The sequence below is a fragment of the Hypanus sabinus genome, chromosome 3, assembly GCF_030144855.1.
Source record: "Hypanus sabinus isolate sHypSab1 chromosome 3, sHypSab1.hap1, whole genome shotgun sequence".
Taxonomy (NCBI): Eukaryota; Metazoa; Chordata; class Chondrichthyes; order Myliobatiformes; family Dasyatidae; genus Hypanus; species Hypanus sabinus.
Window position 1 is genome coordinate 185,169,928 of NC_082708.1, and position 12,049 is coordinate 185,181,976.

At 45.7% G+C, this 12,049-nt stretch overlaps 1 protein-coding gene across 1 annotated transcript; it reads right to left on the minus strand.

Annotated features, from left to right (window-relative positions):
* Positions 1 to 1,132: 1,132 nt before the first annotated feature.
* On the minus strand, positions 1,133 to 4,781 carry lbx2 (ladybird homeobox 2). Its single transcript, XM_059963432.1, has 2 exons — positions 4,416 to 4,781; positions 1,133 to 2,155 (listed from the first exon to the last, which is right to left on the minus strand). Exons 1-2 carry the CDS (start codon positions 4,747 to 4,749, stop codon positions 1,686 to 1,688), a joined length of 804 nt encoding a protein of 267 aa, XP_059819415.1. The 5' UTR covers positions 4,750 to 4,781; the 3' UTR covers positions 1,133 to 1,685.
* Between the last annotated feature and the right edge of the window lie 7,268 nt (positions 4,782 to 12,049).

Consider the following 12,049-nt stretch of genomic DNA (forward strand, 5'->3'; position numbering starts at 1 on the left):
CGATATTCTGCCTCTTCCTGACGAAAGGTGTCGACCGGAAACGTCGACTGCTTATCCCTCTCCATAGATGCTGCCCGACCGGCCTAGGTCCTCCAGCATTTGTGTGCAAGCGGGGCTCGCACCCACGCCGTGCCCACTTGGATAAAGGTTTCCAGCTTCCGCTGCCGTATGGTTCCAGGAACTGCCGACTGTAAGGGTCACAGGACCCCCATTGTTGGGAAACCCATCATCCAAGACATATCCTTCTCATCGCTGCCAACAAGGAGGAGGTACAGCAGAAACACACCCAATGGTTTAGGAACAGCTTCTTCCCCTCTGCCATCTGAATCTTGTATGGACAATGAATCCACGAACACTACCTCACTATTTTGTTTTGTTTTTTTCCCCTCTCTTTCCGCTTACATGTTTAACTTACTTCAAAATATATTTCTTATTGCAATGTAGTTTATTATTATTAGGTATTGCAATGTGCTGCTGTCGCAAAACAACAAATTTCACGGCTTTTGCCAGTGATATTAAAGCTGATTCTGATTCCGAAAAAAAATCGTTCCTCATACAGTATCATGAAACGCCCATAACAGTGTCATTCGTGCGTAGCGAGACACACACCCAGTTACCACTCGCAAGGCGACTGTGTAAGTAAAAACGGGGCTCACTTCCAGCTGGGCATCTCACTGGCGTCGCACCGTAGCCAGTTCTTAGGCTGATCGTAGGCTAGGATGAAGGAACGGTATACCCGCAGAGTGGGAGACGTAACACCCCCCGCCCCCCACACACTGCACAGGATGATCCCACCACGCGCCTGACTTTTGGTCGTTGATCATACTTAGTTTCTCCGGTGCCTCGATTGTCCCACACCTTCATCACGGGGTCAGATTAAAAGCCACGCCGGCCGTGTAAAGCAAGCTTCTGCCAAGTCTTGGAAATAAAGGCACAACAGTCAACGCGCCGAAAATAAACGGGTCGCAATTGATTTCCTACTGTAATTCGGCTCCTTTGAATTTATTCAAAATATACACACAGCCACAAAGCCCCCGCCGGTCTCCACCGGCAGTTCAATAACTTAAGTGATTGGCAGGGGTTTGTGAACGGAGAGAAACCGAAATCTTTTAAAGCAGCAACTTGTGGCGGAAAAAAAAGTTTCTATTTTCATTACAAATTCAAAGTTTCAATTCCAATGCCTCCCCATTCTGGAAGGTGAATTTACTGAAGGTATTATTCGTTGGATTTCTTAAAATACCTATATATAAATATTTTAATAGCACGCTGGGGCTATCCGATATTCGGGGAGTTCCAGGAACTTGCTGGCCGGGAATCTGTAATCAGTCATTCAAATTAAACGAACAATTAAAAAGAGAAATAAAAAGACAGATAATTAATATACGTTTAAAATTGCACTCAATCGCCCGAAAACAAATAAACCCGATAAAGGTTCTTACATACAACAGAGGAAAGAATTGTCCTGTTCAGATATATATATCAGTTCCTTTGGATAATCGAGAACGTGCGGAGATCCCAAGGTTAACTTGGACTTTAAAATGTTTCTTTTAAAAAGATTGAAAATATTTGTCTTAAGAAAGGATGCGATTAAATTCCAACCGTTTCTTCATCTGCAGAGCTTCAGAGGGTTAACCCAGTTTCTGACGTTTTAATATAACCTTAAATATATACTTTTATGATCTCAATCAATCGTCCACGTCTATTTCCTCGTCTTCCGAGAATTCGTCAGTAGTCTGATCTCTGGAGGAACACTGCGGCGAGTTGGAGAAGGGTCCAAGTGCCGACACCGGGGAGAGTTTGGGGGATAAGTCCGAGGAGTCGGCCTTTGAGCCGGCTCCTTCCTCCGGGAACTCTTCCATGTGCACCAGCTTCTCCAACTGCTGCGGCGGCAGTTTTTTCAAGGACTCCACGTCCGCTTTCATCTCCTCCAGGTCCCGCTTGAGCTTGGCTCTCCGGTTCTGGAACCATGTTATGACCTGAGCGTTGGTCAAACCCAGCTGTTGGGCTATCTGATCTCTGTCGGCGGGAGACAAGTACTTTTGGTAAAGGAATCTCTTCTCCAACTCGTAAATCTGGTGGTTGGTGAAAGCGGTGCGCGACTTCCGTCTCTTTTTTGAGGGCTGTCTTTGGCCAAACGTCGTTACGTGATCCCGGCCTTGGAAGTAAAGAGGGAGAAAGATGCATTGAAAGATTGAAAGATGCATTCAATATTTGCTGATTGCAAACGATAACTCTAAATCTACATAACAAACACACCCCTAACAAAAGCGCTCGAGGCAAATGCAAAGGAATGTACATGCTAAAGTAATTTCAGAATTTATGTTGTTTTCATTTAATTTTTTTTTAGAATTTGTTCGGAGGTTAGATATAATTGACACCGTTATCTGCTATCTTTTCCTTCTCACTTTTTTGAACTGCCTTAACAGTGTCCCAAACGATAACATCGTTACAGATTAAATCGTCTCCCGTCAATGAAAATGCCGTTGCTTTGTTATATGAGAGTTTAGATAAGAGAGTTTTCAATCAGGTCTCAATCCCACATCCAGAAGCGGTCTCTCTGTCCCCGAAATGTTGTGTTTTAAATCCAACCCGTCTACAATAAACACAAAATTCTGGAGGAACTCAGCAGAATCTGTGGAAATAGTCGACGCTGCCTGAGTTTCTGCAGCATTTTGTGTGTGTTGTCTAAGATTTTCATTATCTGCAGAACATCTCGTGTTTTGATATCGGTCCACATGTCGTTAAACATTCCTGTTGTTTAACCGTTTAGTTCACACCAGTGCTACAAACCGTGCAGATTACACACCTGTGCACGCACACTATCACTGAGCATGAAAGTTACCAGGTTCATGCGAATATATTTCATAAAATCCATGTTGTGTGTACGTGTGGGCGCGCGTGGATTGAAGCTCTTGTAATAATGTTTAGGGGACGATTTCCATACTGGGCGCTTCCTGACAGCTCACGAGAAAGTATATATTAATTACATATCTATGTAAACACTATTACTCAGCACCTGAAGAGACGCCGTAATTACACATCAGAGGACACGCACCGCGAATATGTACAACACATAACACGGGGGGGAAATACCCGCGGCTGCATTAGTACATTAATTGTCACAAAGAAACATTGATTAAATATAATAATCTGATTAAACGAACTATTGAATATATATTTTATTCTGGGCCTAATCTAAATCAGTTTGAAGCTAGAATCGAACCAGAACTCATTTTGCTTCCCTTGAGATGAGGGAAGTTCCACTAAAAATTAAAAATCTATTTAAATAGTATTTTGAACCTCCTTCCACCGAACCACATTTCCCATGCAACAGCAAGCATTTTTTGCCACAAGTAGGGCGGATTTGTCCAAGGATCACGTTTCCTTCTTCGGGCAATAACATTTACAAACCGGGGCCCCAAACACGGTGCCAAACAATTAAAAAAAATCAAATCTTGTTTCCCAGCAAGCTGGGAAAACACCGGCGCCTCCTGCACATGTGTTTGGAATCAGCGGCAAGTCACGGAGCATAAAATTTCAGTACAATATTAGTTAGAATGTGTTTATATTCCGGCCCGACTCTCACCATCCCACTGCACGGGCTATGTCCGCTGTTGAAGATTTCCTAATCTATAGCCCTCTATTTAATTTTAAATACAGTATTTAAAGAAATGATCGTATCAAATCTCGATTCCAAACAAAAGCCTGCGTTTAAAATATAATTCTTACACAATGGAAAGAAAATATCCTCGCAATCATGAAATTTTTCTTTATAGCCCAGAGCCGAGTTTATCAGGAAACTATCATTATTAAGGCAGAGTTAAAATATTTAAAGCTCTGAGCGATAAGTGAAGCCGAGCTTGACATTTGAGGCCTTTAAACATCATCGACACAAAAACAGCCAAGTGTTAGTTGCGACAATTTAATAAACGACCAGTATAAATTTTCTGCAGTATTATTAAATATTACCAATATAAAATAATTTCCAGTGGAACCATTCGGAAATCACCGAGACCCCCCCCCCCCCCCTTTTTAATGCAACTATTTAATCAAGCGACCTGGTTAAAATCTGAGAATTGTTACCGATTAAGAAAAGTGAATTAGCTGCCCAAACTCTGCAAGGACACGATTAAAAAACTGACATCTTGAGCACGTATTGAAGCTATTTTCATAATTCGAAACAAGTTCATGAAAAGCATCGTAAAATTAACCCTGAAAAATTGACTTGAAATATTATGGCTCTTTTTTTTAAAATGAGGATGCGGTAGTCAAACCTTTTTGACTGGATTCCAGGCAATTTTTAGTGATCGGTTCAGTGAAATCGTTGCAGATTTTACTAGTAAAATAACGTTTAAGAACAATTTTAGATTTGACGTTCTAATTTAACAATGAAGACGAAGTTTTTGTAAACATACCCTCGGCTGCTTGTATCACACTCAGCTCCAGACCTTTGAAAGTTTTGCTGGCAAGTTCTTCCAGGGCACAGAGCGGCGAGGTTTGAGGAGGGAGCCCATTCCGCGCAGCCCCCACGCCGGATATTTTCTCGGCCGGGCCCGAGCGGCTCGTCGGGCAGAGGTGGGAGTTCTTTTTCACCGAGGGCTTGCTGAGTATATCTTCGATGCTAAACGGAGTGAGGGGCTTGTTGGAGTTCGCCGGGGGCGGAAGGTGATCCAGAGGACCGCGCCGCCTTCGCTCCTCGATCCTGGCTTGTAGAGCGGGACTCGATTTCAGATTCACTCCAGTAGTCATTCTACGGCCGTGGAAAACGGGCTCTTCAACGTTTAAAAAGTGTGTGTGTATATATATATATATATATAAACGTCTCCCGAAATTCTTTCCTCCAACCCCCGAAGGCTTTTAGGGCGAACTACGGTGTACAAATCTCAGTGACGTTTATCTCCGCAGAACAGAATTAGACTCGAATGCTGAAGCCGCTGGGTTGCATTTTTGTCCCGAAGAATACAAAAAAGACCGACCTAAAGTCTCTGTTTACCAAACTATCTCCCTCTTCTCTCTCCCCCTCTCTCTTCCTCTGTCTGTCACTGAGCCAGTTGTTCACGGGGAGGGGACATCCACCCTCTCACTCTCTCTCTCTCCCTCTTTCTCTTTCTGAAACCGTCCAGTATAGCCTTCGCTCTCTCCCCGCTCCCGTTCGACAGATCGGCCCTTCTTTGCAAAGAAAAGGACCCCAAATTCAAGACACCAAGTCAGACTCCAAAACCGGGCCGCTAATTCGCAATCGTTGATTGGACGGAGATCAATTATCAGAACAGGCACAGAGCGATTGGCCGGCGGAAAGCCTTCTTAAAGGGGTCCAGTTAGATTAATTAATTGCGGACAGCAATGGGAGGAGTTAAGCCTGTGTTAGCAAACTTTTGCTCTCTCTCTCTTTTCTCCTCTCCGTCCCTCCCTTTCTCCTCACCGCCCGCTTGCCTGCCAGCATGTGTGGTAATACTGTAGTGCTGTTTTGAGTGAGTGAGTGAGTGAGTGAGTGAGTGAGTGAGTGAGTGAGTGAGTGAGCGAGCTAGAGACAGATAGAGAGGTAGATAGATAGAAAAAGAGAGGTAGAGATAGGACAAAGATAGAGATAGAGAGATAGAGAAAGAGACAGAGATTGATAGAGACAGAGATGGAGAAAGATAGCCGGAGAGAAGGATAAAGAGAGAGGTAGAAAGAGAAAGAAAGATAGATGGAGAGAGAGAAAAGAGAGACAGAGGAAGGAGACAGGTTTCCCTCTACCACCCGCGTTAAAGAAAGTGGAACTGGTTTATAACTCGAGGGGCTGACCAGCTGAGGGGGTGGACGGTAGCGGGATAACGGTGAATGGTTGGCAGTGGGGAGAAGTGAGGGGAGAGATGGTGGGTTTGAGGGGAGCGGGTTACGACTGTGTAGAGGCCCGAGGGGGAAGCAAGGAGTGTTGTCGGTGAGGGGGTGGAGGATTAGGAAAAAGAGAGTATTTTGGAGGGACGTGCAGATGGTGCGGGAACGGTACAGTACATGGGACTGGGGCCGAGGGTTATAGTGCGAGGGGTATGTCTCACTTTCACCTTTAGCGTTCTTGGACAGAAACCCTCATGTCAATTTCAATGACGTCACAGCAGGGTGAGCATAGCCAAAGGATCGAGCGAATGGTGAACTTTCAAAATATTTGAAAACTAAATAGATATTTAATTGCATGAATTTTAATGTTTAAATATCCACCTCCCCGGCTCCTATGGAAATCCCATTCGCAGCCGAATCGATTACATTTATCGAAATCTTATTCAAAAGTTTACAAACTTAAATCCTTTGAAGAAAGGTATGTAGATAATCAAATTCAGGCTCCTCGGGGTTACCGCAGTATAATTTTATTCATTTTTTATACTGGATATAGATTGTATTTATGACTTGTAAACATGCTCAACTTGTGGGAACGAGAAGGTATATTCAAAATCTTCAATTTGGCAGAAAAGCTTATTAAGGAAAGAAATTCCCGACTGGTAATTGTTTAACCGAATTGTTCTCATTGTAGGGCGAATCTTTACCCGCGGAATCGAGGGAAATTTCAAACAACCCTGCCCAAAATGAAATTCAGGGCAGCAGTGAGTAAAATCTGAGTGATTTATTCAATCACAGACAATTTAGGATGACTGCATTGCAAAAAAAAAACCCGATATGCATCCCATCTTTAAAACAAAGCTCCAGCAGGTTAAATCATCCCGGGTTGCTAACGGCGGGACAGTGAAACGGGCTGCGGTTACAATGCGAGAGGTTCGGTCTGAACCCCGGGGCCAACCGGAGAAGCAGGTACATGAGACAAAATCGAGAGGCCTCCAAAACCAAGTTGTATTCATTTGAAACGCTGTTGAGAAAACGACTAACAACAGAAATTCGTTGCCATGTATTGCTACACCTTTGTATATACATGTTTATATAATTCATATTTACGTCTGTAGAAATTATAAGCGCGCGTATATTTTTCGTGCATGTGTATTTCGTGCGTGTATGAATTGTGTTTGTAAATATTTCTAATCTCAATAGACTTGGAAGGATTATTAGAACCTTTCTGTGTGTATTCGGATGCGCAGGTGCAGCCATCGAGAGTAAAACGATAAAGGCATTTGATTTTATTTCGAACATTAATTTTGCGTCTAATTTTTGATGTTAAATAATTATTATTATTTAATCGGAATTATGTTTATTTCTTTCTCTCAATTATCGCCGAATTGTTAATTTGCCACCGCTGCAGTGTTTCTGGCGAGTTGGTGAAGTCGGGGTTATTTACTGAAGACCGAATCGTGTTCTGCAGATTCCCAGTGTTGTGTCTTGAATCCTCTGCCGCTGTACCTTGCGACAGCTCGAATAATAAACATCAGCGGGGAACAGATGGGCCGTGGAGGGATGGGGATTTGCAGAGGCTCGGACATTTAACCCGCAAATATCCTCTAATGTCACATTTCCCATCAAGAAACTCGATGGCTGAGAAATGAAGAGGGCGGCGATGCCTCAAGAAGGCGGTATCCAGCATTAAGGACCCCCATCACCAAGACATGCCCTCCTCTCATTGTGCGATTAAGGAGGAGGTGCAGGAGCCTGAAGACACACACTTAACATTTTAGGACCGGCTTCTTCCTCTCTGCCGTCAGAATTCTGAATGGACAATGAACCCAAGATCACTCACTCACTATATTTGTTCTCTTTTCGTACTACTTATTTTAATACACACACATATACACAGACATATGTAATTTATAGTTTCAAAATATGTTTTGTAATGTACTGCTACCGCACACGACAAATTTCACGATATATGCCAGTGACATTAAACCTGATTCTGATAAAACTTCCACGGCAAATATCAGGCTCCTTTTTAGCAAAGACACCGCGCTCTCGTTAAATTTGAAACTCGATTGAGAACAAATTTGTAACACCAGAGAGGGAGAAAAAAATATATGGTTTCCCCTTTTTCTTTTGTTCCAATTAGGAACTTTATTTACAAGGCTAAGTGGCAAATACAAAGAAAAAAGAAAAAGTTTTACAAGGGTATCATGAAGTGTGGGGCGAGATTACAAACAAAGGTCTTTATGCCTTCCAGATTTACCTCTATTTCTCTACATCCAAAACTTGCCGTAAACCTCACAGCCAACATGGAAGTCATTACTGGAGAAACACGACCTTTTTTTCTGTCATCGGAGAAAGAGGGCGAGTTTTGGATTACACTTGGCTAACGGGCGAGTTTGCAAACAGACTCTTACGTTAGATCATAGGGCTTCTTAAAGAGTGAACGATCTGTCCCACTCCCATCAGGGAGGAGGCTACGTAGCGTCCACGGCCAAGACCACCAGATTCAAAAACAGTTATTTTCCCCAAGCAGTAAGGCTGATCAACACCTCCACTCACTAACCCACCACCCTCCGCGTCCCCAACCACCACTACTTCACCATTTCCTGTCAGTCACCATATGTGCTGACATTCCTGTGCCTAGCGTCACTTTATGGACATACAATCTCTCTCTCTCTCTCTCTCTCTCTCTCTCTCTCTCTCTCTCTCTCTCTCTCTCTCTCTCTCACTCACACACACATTAACTTATATATTTACACTTACTGAGTTTTTAAAAAATTATTCTACTCTTTGTTTGATTGTACTTTTGTGCTGCATCGGATCCGGAGTAACAATAATTTTATTCTCCTTTTCATGTGTGTGCTAGAAATGACTTTAAACAATATTGAATTAGTGTTTCCATACATCCTGCCGATAGCAGCAGCCAGATGTGCGCTAGTTGTTCTAAGCCCAGGTGAATCAAGGCTTTTCTCTCCCCGATTTCCACGACTCAAAGGCAGAGAGGAAAGAATCGGGTGGTAGGTTTGATACGCTGGAAAGAGCGGTTTTAAAACGAAAGTCGTGTTCATTCAGAAGCAAGGCGCAGGCAGGATCTGTCCTCTTAAATTGGAAGAAAAATTACAATTTCTAATTTAAAATAAACCCGCAAACCAAAATTGCCTTTTCAATGAAATAAATTCTGTTTTCACACAATAATGTGAGGAGGACGAGGTTAGTGATATTTGCAATATAGTACTCTTCGGATCCTACGCTCGCTCTCCTACGAAGGGGTATCACCAAGTATCACAGACGTCCCTAAATCGCATTCCTCCATCAATCGAATAAGAACGTGACCACAAGAGATTCTGCAGATGCTGAACATCCAGAGTAACACACATCAAACGCTGGAGGAACTCAGTAGGTCAGGCAGCACCCACAGAGGGGAATAAACAGCGCCGGCGCGAAGCATCAGCTGTTTACACCTTTCCACAGATGCTGCCCGAACTGCTGAGTTCCTCCAGCATTTTAAAATAACAAAACTGTGAGAATTTCACAAAAACTGGCCCCCGAGACAAGGGTTTTTCAGCAAGTGCATCATTTAAACATCATAAAAACGTTGAGGGGAAATCCAGCTCATTAAACCAAGTAATTCTTTACAGTAAAAACACAAAATGCTGGCAGAACTCAGCAGGCCAGACAGCATCTATGAGAGGAGGTAGTGACGACGTTTCAGGCCAAAACCCTTCATCAGGAGTCAAGGACTCCTAAACTGGCCTAAACGTCGTCACTACCTCCTCTCATAGATGCTGTCTGGCCTGCTGAGTTCTGCCAGCATTTTGTGTTTTTATTAATTTCCAGCATCTGAAGATGCACTCGTGTTGACTTTTAATTCTTTACAGTTGTCAGTAAACTTGTTAATAGCGTTATGGAGGTTCGAATGCCGTGAGGCCGAGCTGTGACAGAGGGATCCCGTTGTGTAGTACTCAGTGACGGGCCGAGCTGTGACAGAGGGATCCTGTTGTGTAGTACTCAGTGACGGGCCGAGCTGTGACAGAGGGATCCTGTTGTGTAGTACTCAGTGACGGGCCGAGCTGTGACAGAGGGATCCTGTTGTGTAGTACTCAGTGATGGGCCGAGCTGTGACAGAGGGATCCCGTTGTGTAGTACTCAGTGACGGGCCGAGCTGTGACAGAGGGATCCCGTTGTGTAGTACTCAGTGACGGGCCGAGCTGTGACAGAGGGATCCCGTTGTGTAGTACTCAGTGACGGACCGAGCTGTGACAGAGGGATCCTGTTGTGTAGTACTCAGTGACGGGCCGAGCTGTGACAGAGGGATCCTGTTGTGTAGTACTCAGTGACGGGCCGAGCTGTGACACAGGGATCCCGTTGTGTAGTACTCAGTGACGAGCCGAGCTGTGACAGAGGGATCCTGTTGTGTAGTACTCAGTGACGGGCCAGCTGTGACAGAGGGATCCTGTTGTGTAGTACTCAGTGACGGGCCGAGCTGTGACAGAGGGATCCTGTTGTGTAGTACTCAGTGATGGGCCGAGCTGTGACAGAGGGATCCCGTTGTGTAGTACTCAGTGACGGGCCAGCTGTGACAGAGGGATCCTGTTGTGTAGTACTCAGTGACGGGCCGAACTGTGACAGAGGGATCCCATTGTGTAGTACTCAGTGACGGGCCGAGCTGTGACAGAGGGATCCTGTTGTGTAGTACTCAGTGACGGGCCGAGCTGTGACAGAGGGATCCTGTTGTGTAGTACTCAGTGACGGGCCGAGCTGTGACACAGGGATCCCGTTGTGTAGTACTCAGTGACGAGCCGAGCTGTGACAGAGGGATCCTGTTGTGTAGTACTCAGTGACGGGCCAGCTGTGACAGAGGGATCCTGTTGTGTAGTACTCAGTGACGGGCCGAACTGTGACAGAGGGATCCCATTGTGTAGTACTCAGTGACGGGCCGAGCTGTGACAGAGGGATCCTGTTGTGTAGTACTCAGTGACGGGCCGAGCTGTGACAGAGGGATCCTGTTGTGTAGTACTCAGTGACGGGCCGAGCTGTGACAGAGGGATCCTGTTGTGTAGTACTCAGTGACGGGCCGAGCTGTGACAGAGGGATCCTGTTGTGTAGTACTCAGTGACGGGCCGAGCTGTGACAGAGGGATCCTGTTGTGTAGTACTCAGTGACGGGCCGAGCTGTGACAGAGGGATCCTGTTGTGTAGTACTCAGTGACGGGCCGAGCTGTGACAGAGGGATCCTGTTGTGTAGTACTCAGTGACGGGCCGAGCTGTGACAGAGGGATCCTGTTGTGTAGTACTCAGTGACGGGCCGAGCTGTGACAGAGGGATCCTGTTGTGTAGTACTCAGTGACGGGCCGAGCTGTGACAGAGGGATCCTGTTGTGTAGTACTCAGTGACGGGCCGAGCTGTGGCAGAGGGATCCTGTTGTGTAGTACTCAGTGACGGACAAAGCTCTGACAGAGGGATCCTGTTGTGTAGTACTCAGTGACGGGCCGAGCTGTGACAGAGGGATCCTGTTGTGTAGTACTCAGTGACGGGCCGAACTGTGACAGAGGGATCCCATTGTGTAGTACTCAGTGACGGGCCGAGCTGTGACAGAGGGATCCTGTTGTGTAGTACTCAGTGACGGGCCGAGCTGTGACAGAGGGATCCTGTTGTGTAGTACTCAGTGACGGGCCGAGCTGTGACAGAGGGATCCCGTTGTGTAGTACTCAGTGACGGGCCGAGCTGTGACAGAGGGATCCTGTTGTGTAGTACTCAGTGACGGGCCGAGCTGTGACAGAGGGATCCTGTTGTGTAGTACTCAGTGACGGGCCGAGCTGTGACAGAGGGATCCTGTTGTGTAGTACTCAGTGACGGGCCGAGCTGTGACAGAGGGATCCTGTTGTGTAGTACTCAGTGACGAGCCGAGCTGTGACAGAGGGATCCTGTTGTGTAGTACTCAGTGACGGGCCGAGCTGTGACAGAGGGATCCTGTTGTGTAGTACTCAGTGACGGGCCGAGCTGTGGCAGAGGGATCCTGTTGTGTAGTACTCAGTGACGGACAAAGCTCTGACAGAGGGATCCCGTTGTGTAGTACTCAGTGACGGGCCGAGCTGTGACAGAGGGATCCTGTTGTGTAGTACTCAGTGACGGGCCGAGCTGTGACAGAGGGATCCCGTTGTGTAGTACTCAGTGACGGGCCGAGCTGTGACAGAGGGATCCTGTTGTGTAGTACTCAGTGACGGGCCGAG